This window comes from Vidua macroura, chromosome 11 (assembly GCF_024509145.1).
Source record: "Vidua macroura isolate BioBank_ID:100142 chromosome 11, ASM2450914v1, whole genome shotgun sequence".
Taxonomy (NCBI): Eukaryota; Metazoa; Chordata; class Aves; order Passeriformes; family Viduidae; genus Vidua; species Vidua macroura.
Genome location: NC_071581.1, coordinates 753400 through 773113, shown reverse-complemented (window position 1 = coordinate 773113; position 19714 = coordinate 753400). Strand labels below are relative to the sequence as shown.

The following is a 19714-nucleotide window of genomic DNA, read 5'->3' as shown; positions in this document are numbered from 1 at the left end:
ACTGCCCCAGGGCTCAGCAGAGAAGGTGTTTTTCCCAGAGAAATGTTGATTCTCAGGACCTGCGGCACGGTTGGGCCGGCACGCAGCTCTCTGACCCCTGGCGGCAGCACCCCCACGCTCTCCGGGCACAAGACCAGCGGCTGCATTCCCAGAACTCATCCCCCCTGCCCCCCAAACGTGAGCGGGAGGGGCGAGGGGCCTCGAGCTCCGGCGAGAATCCCCCATCCAAGCAAGAATTGGACCAAGAAAAACACTGTTCCCCAGAAAGGCACTAAACTTCATAACTTTCACTTTCGCGGCAGCTGCAAGGAGCTGCCGAGGAGCGCCAGCAGCAGAGAACAGGCTGGGAGGGGACCCCGGGCTGATTGGAGACGGCGGGGTCCGCTCCAACGCGGCCCCAGGCTGCTGCTGCTCGCTGCTGTTGCTGTTGGCAGCGCCTGGCGACCCGGCGAAAGCCGCGGGAGGCGGCGGGGCAGCCGGGGCCGGCGCGGGGGCCGCTGCGGGCGGGCGAGGCGCGCATCACAGCCGATGTGGGCGGCGGAGCCGGCGCGAGGAGGTTCTCGGCCGGCGCCGCAGGCTGGGGGTCTTCTATATCATCACAGCTCGCATCGGGAACAGGCTCCGAGCCGGCGGGCGGGACCACCGGCGCGGCGGAACCCACCGCTGTGGAGGGATCAGCCGCTGGAGCAGGGGGCGCAGCCGCCGCCGCGGGAGCGATGACGGGCGCTGCCGGAGGCGCGGCTGACAACTCCGAGGCAGGGGCCGGCGCGGGAGCCGGCGCAGGCGGCGTCTCCGCCCCTGCCGAGGTGGCTTCAGGCTGGCTCTCAGCGGCGGGTGTGTCTCCCAGCTCCGAATGGGCAGGAGGAGGAGGAGGCACGGCTGCAGGCGGGGAAACCGGCGGGCGGAGCGGCGTCTCCGCCTCCGCCGGGAGCGGCCCCGCACCCTCCGAAGGGACGTGGAGGCGGGGCTCGTACGCTGCAGGAAGAGGAGGAGGTGGAGGATTCTCCCTCTGCGCAGAAGCAGAAGAAAACTTCTGAGCCACGGACAAAGGCTCTGCCCCCCCCCCCCCCCCCCCCGCCTTTTCGCGGGGGGGCACCTGCAGCAAAGACTGGATTATCGGAAAAGAGGTCCATTTCTGGACTATCGGAAGAAGCTCTAAATAAACTTTCATGTATCGAAACGCCCAGAGATCTCGCATGATGCTTTGCCTGATGAGGAAATACAGGGATCTCCAAGCCTCTGTATTCAGGGAAAAAGCCAGATCCCCGAAAAAAACACGACTGTCTGCATATTCAAGAAACTCCAAAAAGTCATCATCAGGGATAGAAATTCCATTGACCCGAGCCAAATCTCTCCAGAGGGCAAGTATAGGGCCATGTACACAAGACAAACCAATGTCGAAATCTGCAGACAACTCTTCCCAAGGTTAAAGTCCACCCCAGATCCTGCCCAGGGAAGCAGGAAGACACACTGTCCTGGGCTGTTCTCAGTAATGCATTTATGTACAAAACTGTGTCATGTTGAAAGGTGTTTTCTCCTAACATTGCTCTCTGGGTTCCCACAAGGAACAAACCCCTATCAAAAACATTTTCAATTTGGATCCAGTCAAGATGTCAGTTCCTGGCTCATCCTATGCCGTTGCTACGGTGACCTTCACCCCGCCAGATGAGCAGAACTACAACTGCACATTCAAGGCTTCCCTTGTCATCCCAAAAGGGTAACTGACCCTATGAAATATTGGGGGAGGCCTCACTGATAGCTGCCTCTCCCCTGGGAAGGAACAGACCTCTTGTTAGCACTAATGCTTTCAGTAGCCTTAGGCAGAGTACTTGGCATGAGATGACCTGGGAGGCAGTAACTCTTAGAAAAGAAAAAATAGGCTGATGGTTTAGCCTGTATGAGGAACTACAAAGACAGGCAAATATTAGGTGGCCAACCAGAAGTTACTGAGATGTGCTGCAGCTGAGCTGGGGGTTTCCAAGGACAAAAGCTTAGATGAAGCAGTTTCTGTACCAGCAAGTCAGCAGTGACAATTTCCTCTTTGTTTCTGTAAAATGAGATGATCCTCTGTGATTACCTGGCATTCATTAAGCTGTTGTGGAGTGATTGGAGCTGGTATGAAAGAGGAGCCTAGTTCCTCTGCCCTGGGACCTGTGTACTGGGGCTTTGACTTGCCCTTCCTCAACCCTTTAGTGGCTGAATTGGAACAAGAAAAGTCTAACTGCTAATAAGCAATTGCTTTTTTACTGTTCTTGGAAATGATCTTTACTGATGGTGACGATGATGTATTTTTGCTTTCTTGCTTTCATGCTGTGCTTTTGCTTGTTGCATAAGTCTCATCTCACTGCAGCCAGGGGATTTTCCATATCTCATCTGGTGCCTCATTTACCTGCTGTAGTGCATGATTCAATTAAGTGAAATTATTTTTAACTGTTATTGTGGAAGGCTCTGGCTCTTTGGAGCAGATTCCTCTTGCCAATGGCCCTGAGTGGATTGGGAAGAGGCTGGTGGGGGGGCTGTGTTGTGGGGTACAGGGGCACCAGGCAGGGAAAACACTCTGGCCCTTGCTGCTTCGCTTGCCCAGTGAGAAATGGGTTAGTGCCAGCTGAAATTGTTTCTGTGCCTCTCCTGCAGCTCTGTGAAAATCAAACCCCAAACCCTGACCTTCACCATCAGCGGGAGGGGGCACGAGCCGCAGCTGACAGTCATGTGCCCGAGTGCTCGCAGCGAGAGGGGAAACGCCGTGCTGCGCTTCAAGAGGCTCCGGCTGGGGGATTCAGAGACGCTGCCCCTGGTCATCCGTAACAACGGCAGCATACCTGTCAAGGTGAGGAGGACCTGCTCAAGGGATGGTCTGGTTTGGGAACAAGTGCTTGTGGCACAGGGGACGGGTCCCAGAAAACATGGCAGACCTGAGAAGAGGTGTCAGAAATTCTTTTTAAGCAAGTGACTGACATCTGTTCTCCAAGAAGGGAGTTCTTGGAAATTTTCCATCCAGTCTTTCTTCTTTAAGTTGAACACAAGAAAGATGGTGGAAGTATTTGAGATATATATATATATATATATATATATATATATATATATATACATACATATATATATATATATGTATCTCAGGTCACCTTTTGTTCTCATGGACACGTGTGATTTCCCAGTTCACTACATTTTAAGTAGACTTAGATGTGGTTTCATTACCTTCTGCTCATTACTTTCTGTCCTGTTTGGTTCTGTGTCAGTTCTATCCAGATGCCTCTGAACACCCTTTTTTCTAGGCTGGTTTGACTTAACTTTTGTGCTAAGTGCTGTTTGTAGTGGGAGAGGTGCTGGGTTCCCATGCGGGACCAGCAGCACTGCGGTGTCAGTCCCTGTGCCATCCTGTACTCACCAGTATCGTTGTGCTCTGGGTTCCCTTTTCTCAGATTATGTTACACCTGGAGGATAAGCATGGAGCGTTCTTCTTGAAAGGCAGGGCCTCCACACTCAGGATATTCCACACTGAAGATGTGGAAGAGGACTCCGTTGGAAACGGTAAGTTCATTAACCATGAAGTGTGATCATGCACGGAGGGAAAACGTGTGCCCTGCTCTTGGCTTCTCTGAGCAGCAGCCAGATGTTAGGCACAGTGTCGTTCCTCGGGCTCTCTGTCCCCCAAGCTTTTCTTGGGGCTTTTCTTGCAGGGTTTCCTCCTAGCCAGTTGTAGGAAGTCTTCTGTTCTTCTAGACATGGTGGGTTGAGTTGTGGGGGACTGTCAGTACCTCAGTGGACCCTCTGAAGTATTTGCTGCAAGTGGGAAGGTACCAGCCTGAACAGACACAGCCCTTGAGCACACAGCCAGCAGAAGCCAAAAGCACTCTTTGGCTCAGCTTTGCATATGGCTGGAGCTGGCTGGAAGCAGATGGAATGAGGGCTGGGCATCAGCCTGCGGTTAAGCTGCTTAAGTGGTGATGTGTCTGGAGGTGGCAGTCTTGTGAACATAGGAAGAGGGTCTGGAACCACTGGGGATAGAACCTGTGCTTAGAAGGCAGCTGGTTTCAACCTCTTATTCCTCATATATCCTATGGAACTATTTCCTCTGTACAGCTGTATCACTTAACTCGGATTTCCATTGCTGTGCAGAGAGCAAGCCCCCGAAGAAGCCTTTCTTCCTTCTGCATTGCGGGCAATCGACAGAGTTTGATGTCATTTTCAAACCCACGCGGGCTCGACGTCTGGAAGGGGAGATTTGTCTCTTCATGGGGGACATGTGCTCTAACAAAACCCTAGTAGAGCTGGTGGGTGAAGGCCACAAGGATGAATTCACCCTCGATGGCCTAGAGGAAGACACAATGGAGGGGAATGCTGAGAGCAGTCTGAAGAAAGACATCATTGATGGTAAGAGAGGAGAAGCTGCCAAGGTGGAGCAAGGAAGAGGAAAATGTCTGCTCATGTGTGTCCTCCCTCTAGCCAGGCCTGGGCTGTCACCCACGGGACTTGGTGTCCTGTGGGCATGGCAGCCATGCATGCAGAGCAGTGTGTGCTGTGCTGCACGTCGCAGGCTTAGGGATGTGTCAGGATGTTTTCCTGAAGGTGGTGGGATGGGGAACTGCCTGGGGAACTTCCTTGCTCCAAGCCTTCCTCCCTCTGGGAGGAAGTATTGAACATGCAGGGGTCTGTTCACGTGAAGGGGGCAGGTGGAGCTCCCTGCATGCTGAGATCCCTTGCTCTCCTCCTTAACAGCTGTCAGAATGAATCACCTCCAGTTTGGGGACTGTCTTGTCGGGAAGCGCTGCAGCAGGACCTTCACCATCACCAACCACACCCGTAGGAAGGTCATGCGCTTTGAGTGGGAGGCAGACGCCCCATTCCAGTTCTCCCCCAAGGTGAGCGTGGACTGCTCTGCCTTTTCCCATTGCTCAAGCCCTGCCCTGCTGTTCCCAGGAGCTGGCAGGGAGTCCTCACGTACCACTGATAGCCCATTCCAGTGCCATGTAGGAGAGGCAGTCACTGGCTTGGCTGGGCCAAGGCTGCCAGCCTTGCAGAAAAGGCTTCATGTTATGGGAGGTGGCACCTTCTGGTCATACTTTTGTCTATCAAACTTCACATAAATCCACTCTGAGGTGCAGATTCCTGGCACAGCTGCTCACCACATCAGTCCCTTGTGCTGTCAGTCCTGCCTTTGGCAGTGCTTCCAGTTTGCTCTTGACTCCCTGATTCTCCCTAGGTGGGACACCTCTGTCCTCGCCGTGCCAAGGACATCACAGTGACTTTGAAATCAGATGTCCCAGCCACCTTCAGGAGGCACCTTGTGAAATGTAAGGTGACCAAGATCAACTTTGAGCTGCCACAAAGGGAGGTTCCTGACTGGGATGACCGAATGTGCACTGTCTCATGGAAGAGTACCACCAGGAAAGACCCGGGAGACAAATTCCCTAAAATAGAGAAGGTAAGAAGCAAAATGGCAAAAAAAGCCAACCCAGCTTTTACAAAAAAAAAAAAAAAAAATAACCACCATAACACCATCACTGCTGGCTGAGCAGCTCCTGCTTCCTCTGGACATTGGACAGCTGTGAGGTTCACCAGCAGTGCATTCCAGGGGAGAGGTGGATGCACAGTGACCAGACACACTCACACGAGAAGGGGAAGCCTTTTGACAAGAGACCTTCAGCCACACACAAACCATCAGTCTGTGCCACAAGCACAAGTGTTGCAGCCCATGTTGAATGGGGGACAATGTTTTATGATTTTATCCTATTTTATGGTGGCAGAAATTTCTTCATCTCATTTGGTGCCTTCTCACCAACAAGGAGTTAAGTCTGCTGCACTCTGTCTCTTCTTTTAAAGTGGAGAGAAATCCACTTCTCCTGCACATGCTGGTGAACTCCAAGTTTTGTCTGCCCGGATACCAGAGAATTTGGTTTTGGTCTCTGTATTGTGTGGGATATCTGTCTCATCATGGAGTAGCCCAGGCACGGTATGACAGTATGGAGGAGTCCGGAGAAGGATCATCTCCAGAGACTCTTGCTTTTATTGTCACTATTGCCACGCACACTCATCTTGGGTGAAGGCTCTTTCTGAGTTTCTGGACCATTTTAAGGCCTCTAAACCATCCTCTTTTCTATCAGAATGTCTGCAGTTGGAGACTTTCCAAGTGAGATCTTTCACATCCCAAAATGCCCATCCCCAGCTCCCAGCAGTGTGGCTGTTGCTCCACACAAGACATCTGGAGAGCACTTTCTCCTAAGACAAGAAGAAAAAGGTGCTTTCTAGAACTCTTCAGTCTTGGGGTTCTCCATCTACAGAGCTCCAGCAGGGGAACTTAAACCAAATTTTGAGACCTGCTGGATTTATAGGGGACCAGGAAAAGAGTCAGTCCCTCTACAAGGTTGAAGTACAGGGACTGGAAACCAGCTGTAGTCTCCATGGGGATATTAGCAGCTGTGGTAGTGACTGCTTTGATGACTGGGTAGAAACAAGTACTGTAGCAGAGCAGTCCCAATTTTGTCATCTTTCCAGGGAAGTAAAAGTGAATGGTCCTTTCTAGTCCCTCTATGAGGCTGATCTTGGAGGCCAGAAGATCCCCTTCTCAGCCAGACCTTCTGGGCTCTGCTCAGTGATTCCTCCCTTCTCTGTTTGCAGGTGGTCGAGATAGACCCAGAACCGGCTCACACTGTGGTGGAGGAGAGCAGCCAGGAGGCCGAGGTGTACCTCAGTGCCGTTGCTGCCCACAAGCAGTTGAAGCTGAAGACGATGGTGGTTCAGTTCAAGGATACCCAGCCCTCCCAGACAAGGACAACCACGTGAGTGCTGGAGGCCAGGCAGGGCCCTGCGAGCAGGAGCTGCCTTTGCCCAGGGCTGGCCCAGTGCCTGCTTCCCAGAACTCTGCCCCAGCCCAAAGCAGCACAGGCCCATTTATGTGCACGCAAAGCCAAGCAGGAGATGGTGCTCAGGAGAGGTTCAATGCTGCCATACCTTTCTGCTGAGAACAGCCATGGGTTTGCTTTCACTGCGTGTCACCTGTCCTCATCTGCTCAAGAATAAGTTTGCAGTCAAACCAAGGCCTAAAGTCCAGAGCAAGCCCCTTAGCTTCGGTGTCCTGGGCACCATGTTGGCCCTTTCCTCTTAAACATCCAGACTTGGAAATACTGTTTTGGGCCACCCAGGACAGCAGTCTGAGCGTGGCAGGGTTGCCTGGGGAAGAAGATGCTCCTCAGCAGAAAGTGGTACCAGGAGTCCCTCAGACAGTGTTACTGTACTATTTGCTTTATATTTATTGGACCTTTTTTTTTTATTCCTCCTTTTTGCTTTTCAGTTTCAAAATTCACAACGCAGGGAAGGAAGCCCTGGAGTACTCCTGGGATTATGCCGCAGATAGAGAACCAGTGAACAAGCCATTCTCATTCACTCTGATGCGTAAGGGCATTTCACCCCAAAACATGAATTGCTTTTTCATCCTTGTCCACACGTCCACTTTCATCAGCATCTTCCCAGCTGCAGCTGCAGAGTTTTCTCCTTGTCCCTCTCTGCCTTTCAGCCTTTTCTGTTCTTGCTCTGCCACTTCTGCTCTGCAAAGGACTGACCCAGGATCTGGGGAGAGCCACGTGCTGGGTCAGGACTGGGAAGGGGGACATCAGGTCATCTCTTTGAGAAGTCTGAGACTGGGAAAAACAGTTGTGTTAACTAGTGACCTGCCCTGCAGCCACTGTCTGTGTGCAGTTCCTCACTCCAGGGCAAATGCAAAGTTACTGTCTAAAAGCAACTCTCACTGTCTAAAAGCTTTGGCACAGGAGTGTGTGCTGCAGGCAGAGACTCTGCTCCAGACGCCCTATTTCCTGCTGGAATAAAGTTCTTGGCCAGAGCTGCTCCAAGTGCATCCCAGCTCTCCCATCTACGTGCAGCAGGAGGCAGAGTTGCTGGAGCATAAGTCTTTGAAAGGTGTCCTCTTCCTCCCTGCAGGTCGGTTCCTCTCCGATGAAACTGTAAAGCATCGCAGAAAGCTGCTGCGTAGTTACTGGTGGGAGCTGGAACATCCTCCTAAGATAGTTCCTAAAGTGCGGCAGCGGCGGCCTGACAGGAGGCTGCGGTTAGCCAGATTGCGGCAGCAGCGGCGAGACCGGCAGTGGCGCTGGGACTGGATGTGGCAGTGGCAGCGGCAGAATAAGGAGATGCAGGAACTGAGGCTGCAGCTGCTGCAGGAATTGGAGCAGCAGCAGCGGGATTCCGAGCAGCAGCAGCAGGATTCCAAGCAGCAGCAGCCCTCTGAGCAGCAGCAGCAGCCCAAGCAGCCAGATCCTTCCAAGAAGAAACACCGCTCAAAGCAAAAGCATGTCTCTCTGCAGCCTGTCAGTTCCTCCCTGGAAATCTTCCCAGATTTCACCCATGACGTGCCACTGTTCTCCATCAACCCCTCCTGTGGCGTCCTTGCTCCTGGCCAGAGCAGACCTTTCATGCGCAGTTCTCCCCAAAGTGTGTGGGGAAGTTTAAGGCCACCGTGCTGTGCAGGTGGGAAACATCTTTGCCAACTCATGCTACTGATGGGTATCACTGAATCACAGGGTGGGACAGGGTGGAAGGGACCACAGTAGGTCAACTGGTCCCACTTCCCTGCTCAGGTGGAGTCATCCCAGAGCACAGGGCTGTGTCCAGAGGGCTCTGGAATGATTCCAGTGAAGGACACTCCACACCCTCTCTGGTCAAGCTGGCACCTGCACAGGCAAGAAGTTCTTCCTCAGGTTCAGGTGGAATTTCCTGATCAGGTTCTGCCCATTGCCTCTCGTCCTATTGCTGGGCATCACCAAGCACAGCCTGGTTCGTCCCCTAACACCCTCCCATCAGTCCCTCTGACTGGGATGGGGAGGTGGGCCTGGAGCCAGGCAGCCCCAGAGAAGGCAGCAGAAACACCCACATGAGCACGAAAAGATCATCGTCTGGCCTTGGTAGGGAGACACTGGGAAAAGACACTGTATGAAACATTAAGCTCCTGGAGGGTTGCAAAATCTGGAACGAGAGATCTGGGGACCAGCCAGTCCCTAGCTCTGCTTCCTTTGGGACAAGCAAGGCCTGCTTCTCTACATGGAACCTCGTGTGCTGTAGTTGGTCCCCAGGCACTTAACTGGTCATGTTCCTGTCCTTGCACCTCTGCAGCCTCCATGCAGCGAGTGCAGTTGTTCAATCTGCTGCTCACTGCTTGCACAGAGAGAGGATGCAACACTGTGTGCTCTGCAAGGAGACAGAAAAGCGGCTGGCTGGGAATGTTCGTCAGGCTAATACCAGTCCCCTTCTTCCTAGGATTCCTAACCTGAAGCCAACTCAGAAGAGGGTGCGGGTGATTTTGAAAGGCACAGCCCGGGAGGAGAAGAGTCTTGGTAAACTTGAAGAGTCTGTGTTACGGCAGACAGAGCAAGGCCAGACACCCGAGAAGCAGGTGCACGGGAAACTACCACCTGAGTGACAGCATCTGTGTCAGCTGGAGCATCCGGCAGGAGCCGGCAACATCGTCTCTTCTGCTGCTGATGGTCTCCCACCCTTCACCGGAGACCTCTGCAGCTACCCTTCCAAGCTCCAGTGAAGACCTCTCACTTACCTTTTAGTTACCTAAGTTAATTAACTAATTGTTAGTTGTTAATCAATTGTTCGTTAATTGTTAATTAAACAATTGGCAATAAATTGTTAATTGTCAGATTGTCTTGGTTGCAAAGACAGGTATCTGTGGGACCTCTCTGGAATGGAGAATGTAGACCCTCTTCCCTCCAAATTATTATAACTGAAATTAAGGGGCTTTCAGGCAATGATATGGGGAACGGAGTAGCAGTTTTTTACTAGCATGTGTAACAAGGCAAATAAACACCACCACTGGCAGCAGCAACAAACAGAACCAGATACCAAACCACAGCCTTTCCTCGGCTGTAGGCACTTCCCCTTTGCTGTAGTTCTGGTCACAGCTGGGCAGGGAAGGGAGGCAGATAATGAATAAAGCAATTGCTAGAGAAATTTTAATTAAGCTACACCAAGGAATACACTGGTGAGCTCAAGCACTCAGTGTGATCAATTCTTAAGAACTTTTTGCTGTGAGGGAGTCTATACAGTAGCCAAACACTGACTGAGCAATGCTCAATTTGTTAAAAGATAAATAAAGTGATGAGAAAGCACCCTAGTGAGGGAAGAGCCCTAGCCCTTAGACCCTTTCAAAACATGCAAATAGATTACACTGAGTTCCCCAAAATACAGAGATGGAAATATCTTCTTGGAACAGTTGATCACCTCACCCACTGGGTAGAAGCCTTTCCTATCTCAACTGCAACTATCTCCAAAGTGGCTAAGATGCTATTAAAACAAACCATTTCCAGATATGGGCTAATTGAAAGAATAGACTCAGATAAGGGAACACACTTTACTTCAAAAATGTAACATTCTGTATGTGTTGCATTAGACATAAATTGGAGATTTCATACCCCGTGGCACCCTCAAAGCTCTGGATGTGTGGAGAGAATGAAAGCTATTCTTAAGAACCATATTACCAAGTGAATGATTGAAACCAGATTAGCATTATTATGGATCAGAACTGCTCCAAGAAAGGACAGAGGAGTTTCTCCCTATGGAATGTGGTTTGGGTTACCTTATATGGGAAGGAAGGAGAGGTTACCAGTGGCTGAAACTAATGACTTATAGATCAGAAATTATTTGCAGGCAATTGCACTTTCATTCACGGATCTTAGATGAAAAGGGTTGTTACCCCAAACATCTAGACTTTCACATGCACCAGATAAAAACAGGAGATTGGGGTCTAATAAAATCCTGGAAAGATGATACAGCAGCATGGGAAGGTCTCTTTCAGCTACTTTTAACAGCTGAAACAGTTTCCAGGAGTGCAGAAAAAGAGCGGTCTCACGCTTCTCAAAGGACCAGTGGAAGCTCCTCCCCAAACTTGGACAGTGGTATGTGGCGGTGCATTGCTTTCCCCGGCCGCACGCAGCCTCTGAGAGCCTGGCTATGGCGCTGCTCCTTGGTGTGGCCGGGGTCGCCGCTTGTTCCCGGGCACGGCTTCTGTGCACCGGGAGGGTGGGCTGGCCGCTCGCTGTAACCGGGTGCTAGGGAACCGGCGAGGAGGCGAGGAATGACCAGCTCTTCCGTGCGGGAGGCTGAAGCTGTTTATTGTTGCCGCAGGGCTCCTAGGTGGAAGCGCGGTCCGCTCCTAGCGCCCGCATGGAAGAAAACGGCGCCGAGGATCCGGCGGCGCGGGGTATTATTTGGGGCAGGTCAAGGGGAACCGGGGCCCTCCCGCCCAGTAGAGACAAACGCTGTGGCAATGACGTGGACCACAGCAACCAACAGGGATGGGACTGGGGCGGACCCCGGGTTCCGGGGCAAACGGGGTTGCGGGATCAGGGTGACTGGCAGGGAACTCTCTGGACGGGACGGGAAGTGGTTGCAGGAGTGACGGGGGGAAGCTCCAATAGCAGGCAGCCTGGAGCGAACCACCACGGGGAGGGGGAAACATGGGGTGTGCGCGGGGTTACACAAAACTCGGCTAGCTAACATAGATCAGAGCCCCTAATCTGAACCCAAACTCCGGGATGTTGCATCCCGCAACAGTGGTACGGGGAAGTGACCCTTTAATCTTCAAAAGATGATTTATTAGTGAACGGTCAAGGGCAAAACTGGACTGACCTCTGTATTTGCCACCAGAGAGACTTTTGCTGCAGTGTGGGCTGCAATCCCTCGGGTGTTGAGCAGTGGGAATACAAATCAAACCAGACCTTGACAAAAGAGGAATAGGAAATGATGTTCTAAGACTCTGGAAATTGCTGGATGGAGGATCGCAGCTTCTGTGCTTCACCTCTACATCCTTGCAGTGTGCCGTTCTAGTGCACAGAACTAGAAGAAAGAACAGGAAGCAGGTATGGGTAACACAGAAGGTAATCTTTGATGCTGCAGTTACGCTCTGAGGTTTGCATCATCCGAGCAAGCAGGGATGGAACTGCTGATGGGAGGTGAAATGAACAGGGCTAATGCCTTTATTAATGTTCAGCTCTTTATTAAAAAGATCAGCTGGGCAGGGGGCTCGACGCAGAGCTCGCCCCCGCGGTCGTAGCTTTCCCAGGCAGCCGAAAGGAAGGAGGCGTGCAGAGTCGGTCACTGGAGTCCTGAGCAGCAGCTGTCCTTTACTCCTTTCCTTGTGGCACACCAGTGGCCCGAGGATGAGGAGGCGTGAGCGTGCAGAGTCTGTTGCTGAAGTCCAGAACAACAGCTGTCCCTGCTCCTTCCGTGGTGGCAGCACCAGGGCTCTCTGTCCCTATCTCCCTGCTTCTCAGAGCCTAATATAGTCTGTTCCTTCTTAGGTGATAGTGACAGTTAAAAGTCAATCAGGAGATGTGTTTCCCTCTTCCTCAGCTAGGGCATTTGCCTAGACTCCTCTACTGTGTTCAGTTTTTGATTTATATTCTTTTTTCCTCCTAAAAATACTCCCATGATCCTAAGGTGTTTCTATTTGCATGTTAGTCTCAGAGTGGCAGCGTGGAGTGGAGGGGTGGGAGGCCGGTTGTCCCCAGGTAGTTTAGAGAAAACAAACAGAGCAATTAGCTAATTAGAATTTCAAGATCGGTACTTAGCTAGAGTTAGTAGTTTTCTTTTAGTGTTGCCATGGGAACTAGGAAAGCCCTGCCCGCGTCTCTGGGGAACACCTGGAAACTGTTCATAACAGGAGGCACTGCACACAAGTGTATCTACAACTTACTGTACTTGAGTTGGAGCAGAACTATGGACAGCAACGTGAACTGACAAATCAGGAACTTTACAATAGACTGAATTTAACACTGACCTAATAAAAAACTGATTAATCTTATTTATAACTACGTCACAAAAGGAACCAGTTTGTGCTGACCAAACAGGGTAATTAAATCAAGGGCTTCAGCAAAAAAAAGGATAATAAAAGGAAAGGGTGGATTGTGAAAGATGAGGTGATATTTTGCTGAAGCCAAAAGGTTGTTAGGTTAAAGAGTGAAAGGTATTGGTTCTATGTGGTGTTGTTTGGACTGTTTGGATTTGTTCTGGTTGGCTCAGTGTTGGTGCTGGAACACCATGACCTTCCCAGTGTGCATGTGCCTCTTTATTATATTAAGAAGAAATAGCCACTGGTGTCCCTCTGAGGGAATGAGGGAAGATGACCCTCTACTACACGGGCCAGAGAAGTCAGCACTTGGGTTTCTCTACAGAACAAGACAAATCCTCTCTGCACCCTTTGGCAGCTCCAGCTGCTTGTCTGCAGTCTATTTAATCTTAGTTTTACATGAGATGTGGTGATACATACTCTGGAGAACTGAAGACTGCTACGGGATTGAGGAGGGAGCAGGACATCTGCTACTGTGGCACATAGTCTTGGTCACACATCCCACCTCAAGCTGCTGCCACTGGAACCCTTCAGCCTCTGCTGAGTCCCAAAGGGTGACCCAGACCACCGGTCATGAGTTTCCCTGGGAAACCAAGCTTCCCCAGGGGCTTGGTTTACCCTTGGTGAACACTTCCCCAGAAATGGCTTTTCCTTTAAATACTGCTGTTGGAAATTGGAGAAAGATCTCCAGTTGGGGCCTGCCTGCATCCTGCTAAGGGGTGTCCTCATGCTATGGAAACACTTCAGCAGGACAGAGGTGTCTGCTTATTAACTCCGGGATAGAAGCAGCAGTTTTTAGCCTGGATGGGTCAGCCGAGGAAGCAGGAACTGCCGCACGATGGCATTGTCTGCTGCAGAGAGAGCAGAGGCTCTTCCAACGCAGAAAACTCCGCAGGAGCCTTTTCTGGGGGCAGAGTGCAGTGTGAGCTCCTTGCACTCGTGTTCAGGATAAAGTTACACTGCCACTAGACTGGACTAACCCTCTCAAAATGGCTTTTTCCTGATGGAGGAATCTCTCTGTTCCCAGCTCCTGGCTGAGGTGTTTGAGCAGAACAATCAGAGCCTGGCAGGAACCTGCTCTTGCAATGCCAATATTGTATGAGGGGGGTGTCGCCTTACACTGAGGGAAACTGCGAGCAGCTCTTTTAGAATTAGACGGTCAGGAATGAAATTAAGTCAACTGAGACAAACATTTATTGGTAAGGAAAAAAACAAAGAAGAGTTACTCTACTAAAGATGGCTAGAAAAGACAGAGCAAGAGGAAGAAAAATGGGAAAGGAATTGGTGGGAGAGAGAGACAGAGGCCTGGCTTGGAGGTGGGGAGGGCTGGACACAGGTGGCTCAGGGACACAGAGACGAAGCAGGCAGGACGTCAGTCAGGGATGCAGGGAGACAGGACAGATGTGAGGGCAAGCAAGATCTAGTGAGGGCCTCAGCAGGCTGGAGTCAAAGCAGAAACAAGACACAGAAGGCCCCCAGATTCAAAAAGCAAGTCTCAAAGCCCCCCCCCCCCCAAAAGCAAAACGCAGAGTCTCCAAAGCCCCACCCACCCCACCCCCCCCCCCCCCCCACTCAAAAAGCAAGTTTCATAAAAACCCCATGGCTTGTGTTGCAGTTATTTTTATGGCTCTGTCTCCTCCCAAAGTCTGCCTGCTGACAGGAGTGCACTGGCCCAGTCCAATGTCCCGCTGCAGTCCATCGGCAGAGACCTTTTGCCATGGCTTGCAGGGTGTCTCTGGGGTACAGTGCCTTCGGGGTTCCCCTGCTGACAGCCTGTCCCGTGTGACACATGAACCGGCTGCCAGGCAAAGTCTCCCCAGAGACAGGGCTTTCCTCCGTCCTCTCCTCATGCCTCCTGGACGGGGCACCTCTGCAGCCCCTTCCCCATGTGCCTCTGACAACCAGGGTTGAGATAAATCACAAGTAAATTGGCTCCTCACACAGGGTAATATGCTGTCACTGGTTATGACACTGGTGGATTTGTGCCACAGTTTCCCAATTCAAGGCCTCAATTTTCTCTTGTTCTAATGATTTAAGGTTACCTCCTCCCTTGTAACTTCAGTTGTTCCCTTTCTGATGTTGCTTGCCAGCAGCAGGGGATATGATCACTGTACGTGTCCATGAGAATCTTTGATAGAATTCTTGACAGCTCCCTCTAAAACTCGGCAGGACTTGGCTCTGTGTTTATCTGAGGAGGCCTGGTTCATGTCTGCCTGCTCATCCAGGGAGCAGTCTGATGGTTGTGCTGTTCAGTTGTTTCTGTAGAGCTTTTGAAGTCTCCTGCAGGCCTCAGTCTCCATAGCCCTGAAGCTGGAGCATGACTGGAGGAAGTGCGTTCTGTGTCCCTGATACTTCTCGCCCACAGTTGAACTCATCAGTTACGGGAGGCTGGACAGGACAAACGCAGATCCGCACCAATGTGGTGAAACGTACATTCTCCCTTTATTGTTTGTAAGATGGCAGTTTATATACACTTCAATATAGTTTACAATTGTGAGTACAATCTCATTGGCAAGCAAACATTGTTTGTCTTTGTCTTAAGGTGGTTAAAGTTTCACACTGCAGACCTATACTGCTTCACACCCAGAAAGCTCAATTACACTGTGATTACCTTAACATAATTTCTAACTGCGCTACAGACTGAATTTCCAACTGCGTCAGAGGCTTCAAGGCCTCACCAAGGCCTGTATCTGAGGCCTAGGCTGGGGTAGGTCAACCTTCTAAATATAAATCATGCCCTCTTTCTCTCAGAAATCCTTCTACCCACAGTACCTCAGACCACTGAACACTTCAAAGATCTCTTTCCTGTCCTAAAGGAATGTTTCATTTGGATAGGGCACACACTTTCAAAAGTAGCTCACAAACCTTTTTGAACAGCTTCACATGGATTTTCTTTTTTGATGCGCTTGCTTCCCATGAGCTGATACCAGATTCTTTTCTTTAGGGGTGTTTGTAGGGCACTGCCTTTTGTTTTCCTTTCTTCGTGTTCCTACCCATGCTTCTCTCTCAAAATAGAGAAGGTTCAACGCCCCTGCCACCACCACCTTGTTAAAATAAGAGAAATAACCTGCACTGTTCACTTTCTGGAGCACTGTTTAGCTTCTTCTAGCTAATAATTGCTTCTCTTTTAACTTGATTAACCCAACGGTAAATTTAACTTTTCTAAACTGAAGAAACTAAACCCTTGAATTAAAGGTTTGAAAGTAGTATAAGCCTCTTCCGTCCTCCTCCTAAGGGGGTGCCTTCAAGGTGATTAGAGATCCAGCCTCTTAGTGCAGAAATTCCTTTTTGCACTACACATGCTTCATAATCCCACTGATTTCAAGGTCTCTGGGGAAACTTGGGTGACATTCAGCAAAAATAATTCTGATGCTGCAGCTCAACCAAGATAGTGTTGGTATTTGGAGCTGATTTAGTAACACAATCCCCCTTCTCTAGCTGAGATTCCAGATACTAGTCAGCATCTCCATGTTTAAAGAGAGATGCTGGCTTGCTACCTGCCATGAAAGGACATTGCTTAGCTCATGATTAAAATATGAAGCCAAAAGGTTTCTATATCTTTTTCTTATGTGGGGGAAAAAAATATCTCTTTTTATAGTGCAAAATACCAATACCCATACCAAACCTCAGTTTCCTTTGTCCTGACTTCAAATCCCATGTTACTTCTTCCTAACTTTTATTTTTGGCTGTATATATAAACTGCATTTTGAATTATTTCTTCAAAGACTTCAAATGCCAGCACTTGTACTGTGATTTTACAAAGACGCTCTTGCTGAATTCCAAATTCTCATCTAAAATGGTTTCCAACTTTAATTTAAATCATCTGATAAATTAACCAGCTAGATAGAGAATTACCTCAAAGTAAGAGGAAATTGTTATGAACAGTTTCCAGGTGTTCCCCAGAGACGCGGGCAGGGCTTTCCTAGTTCCCATGGCAACACTAAAAGAAAACTACTAACTCTAGCTAAGTACCGATCTTGAAATGCTAATTAGCTAATTGCTCTGTTTGTTTTCTCTAAACTACCTGGCCTCCCACCCCTCCACGCTGCCATTCTGGGACTAACATGCAAATAAAAACCCCTTAGGATCATGGGAGTATTTTTAGGAGATAGAAATGAATATAAATCAAAAACTGAACACAATAGAGGAGTCTAGACAAATGCCCTAGCTGAGGAAGAGGGAAACACATCCCCTGACTGGCTTTTAACTGTTGCCATCACCTAAGAAGGAACAGACTATATTAGGCTCTGAGAAGCAGGGAGATAGAGACAGAGAGCCCTGGTGCTGCCACCATGGAAGGAGCGGGGACAGCTGTTGTTCTGGACTTCAGCAACAGACTCTGCACACCACGCCTCCTCATCCTCGGGCCACTGGTGTGCCACAAGGAAAGGAGAAAGGACAGCTGCTGCTCGGGACTCCAGTGACCGGCTCTGCACGTCGCCTTCCTTCCGGCTGCCTGGGAAAGCTACGACCGCGGGGGCGAGCTCTGCGTTGAGCCCCCTGCCCAGCTGATCTTTTTAATAAAGAGCTGAGCATTAATAAAGGCATTAGCCCTGTTCATTTCAGAAATCAAACTGCATGCTCAGGAAGTAGTTGTGGCCCTTCCATTTTACCCTGAAAGAAAAAAAGATTTATCCAGAGTGCCCAAGTTTTCTTGCAGGTTTTCTTACACTGGATAAAAAAGATCAAGCAAATGATAGTTTACATGGGTATCCAAGTGTGTTATGTCATACAGGGAGATAGCAGGTGTGATCTAAACTTCCGTAGAGGAAGATCATTTCATGAGGACTTTAAAGGCCTCTACTGATGTCTCAAAAAGACAGAAACTCTTGAAAGACACAGAGATCACAATCAGGCAGTGCCAGGGCATTGTGGCAGTAAGTTGTCCTCATTTTCACCCCTTAACTAGGACTTAAAAGTCTTATGTGGCCAAGTTCTACCATTCAAATTTAAATACCTTCTCTGATCACTTGTCTAATTCACAACTTAGCAATATTCTAATCCATCTGCACAATTTCTAGAGGGAGAAGAATAAGAGTGCTGCCCCTGTACAACAAGATGTGTTTGCCACAATGAAAGAAGTCTGAGAATGCTCTACGGGCTCTCATCTCTTGACCTTTTGCACTCAGAATTTCCAAACACACTGACAAACCCTGGAGTTTATTGGACCACATCTGATTTCTCAAAAGACTGGAGCACTGAAGAATCTTTTTTCTTGGTTGCAGCCTGGAAGGCTTGCTATGCAGCTTTTACATTAATTTTGTCTCCAGAAATCACCTTTATCTAACATTTAGCTGATTATTGATGAAAAGCACATCTGAAATTATTCTAATACTTCTTCCAAGGCCCTAAATAATGTCCAGGTGTTAGAAACATAAATTACTTGTTGGTAGAATTGCTTTAAGTCTAGAGCTTAACAGGCTTCAATGACCTCAGAGCTGGGAGAGGTTAGCCAAGCTTGGGAAGAAGAACGTGATTCTGATAGCAGCCACAGAGAATGCAGAATTTACAGGCCACAAGGACACTTTGAAGAACTCCCAAGATAAGGAGGAAACTAACAAAGTCAACTCAGCAACCATGCTAAAATCAGCTCCAGCTGGGTAGAAGGCAATTCAGCCAAGGGAATATTGCAACCACCAACTCACAGCCACCGACCCAAGAAACCCACTATCTGAAAAGAGAAAGACTGAGCATGAGACTAATTAACATGGGAAGCTAAAGAATCATTTAACCAATCAAAGGCAGAATACCAGTTAATAAGAGAACCAGGTAGCTTTTAGCCAGTGAATGCTGATGCCTTTGTTTGCTAAAAATGGGGTGAAGTTTTGATGGTCAGAGAGCCAGCCTCTTGTGGCTTACCCCCCAGCTCCCTACTTTGCACAAACAAGAGCAGAAAATAGAAATACCTCGCCTTGGGGTGTGAATTGGCACCGTGCAGTGGGCAGTGAGCCCACACTGGGGTGAGAGAAGAAACAGAATGGCACAGTCAGTCCTCTTGTGTAGTTACACTGCTGTCAGGAAATGGTCCAATTTCGGACTACAATGCCTTTTTTTCCATTATCTTCCAGTACGGTGAACTACAGCTACAGATGGAATAAGTACATAGAATCACAGAATCGTAGAATGGTTTGGGTTGGAAGGGGCTTTGAAGGTTACCTCATTCCAACCCCCTGCCATGGGCAGAGACATCTTCCAGTATCCCAGGATGCTCCAATCCCCGTCCAACCTGACCTCGGAAACTCCCAGGGTGGGGCAGCCACAGCTTCTCTGGGGAACCTGTGCCAGGGCCTCACATTCACAGGATTTATTCCTGGTATGAATTCTAAATCTACTCTCGGTCAGTATGAAGCCATTCCCCCTTGTCTTGTCACTCCAGGCCCTTGCTAACAGTCTCTCTCCATCTTTGTTGGAGCTCCTTCAGGTACTGGAAAGATCCAGTTAGGTAGCCCTGAAGCTTCTCTTCTCTGGACTGAATAATCCTAATTCTCTCAGCCTTCCCAAAGTCATAAAACTGGAACACTTATCCTAGTTTTATTATAAATATTTAGTACTGTGCCATTATCAGTAGTATAAGCTTACCCAAAGAACTTCACTAGTATGCTTAACTACAAAATAAGGAACTATTTCTCTAGGTGAACGTGGCATTAAGATTTTTTGGGCCCATTTCCTAACTTACGAGTTTACTTACTAAAATCAGTATAAAAATAAGAGAGATGTGGTTTTGGTTTTGCTGTGGGTTAACTCTGACAGGCAGATAAACCCCATGTACTTTCTCATCTCTCCTCTGCAGTGGGGTGGGGCAGAGAGTCAGAAGGACAACACTGAGAAAACTTGTGGGTGCAGATAAAGACA

The 19714-nt window shown here is 49.4% G+C and overlaps 1 protein-coding gene and 1 long non-coding RNA gene across 2 annotated transcripts; both read left to right on the top strand.

Moving 5' to 3' along the window:
* Positions 1-1610: 1610 nt before the first annotated feature.
* LOC128812982 (hydrocephalus-inducing protein homolog) lies at positions 1611-8359 on the top strand. The gene is made up of 10 exons (XM_053987710.1): positions 1611-1717; positions 2635-2827; positions 3420-3528; positions 4117-4371; positions 4717-4859; positions 5201-5422; positions 6616-6776; positions 7289-7389; positions 7933-8113; positions 8347-8359. The coding sequence occupies exons 1-10, from the start codon at positions 1611-1613 to the stop codon at positions 8357-8359; spliced, it is 1485 nt and encodes a 494-aa protein (XP_053843685.1).
* Positions 8360-8411: 52 nt separating this feature from the next.
* On the top strand, positions 8412-9643 carry LOC128812552 (uncharacterized). Its single transcript, XR_008438765.1, has 2 exons — positions 8412-8478; positions 9265-9643. It is a non-coding gene; the product is annotated as an uncharacterized LOC128812552 (long non-coding RNA).
* Positions 9644-19714: the final 10071 nt, after the last annotated feature.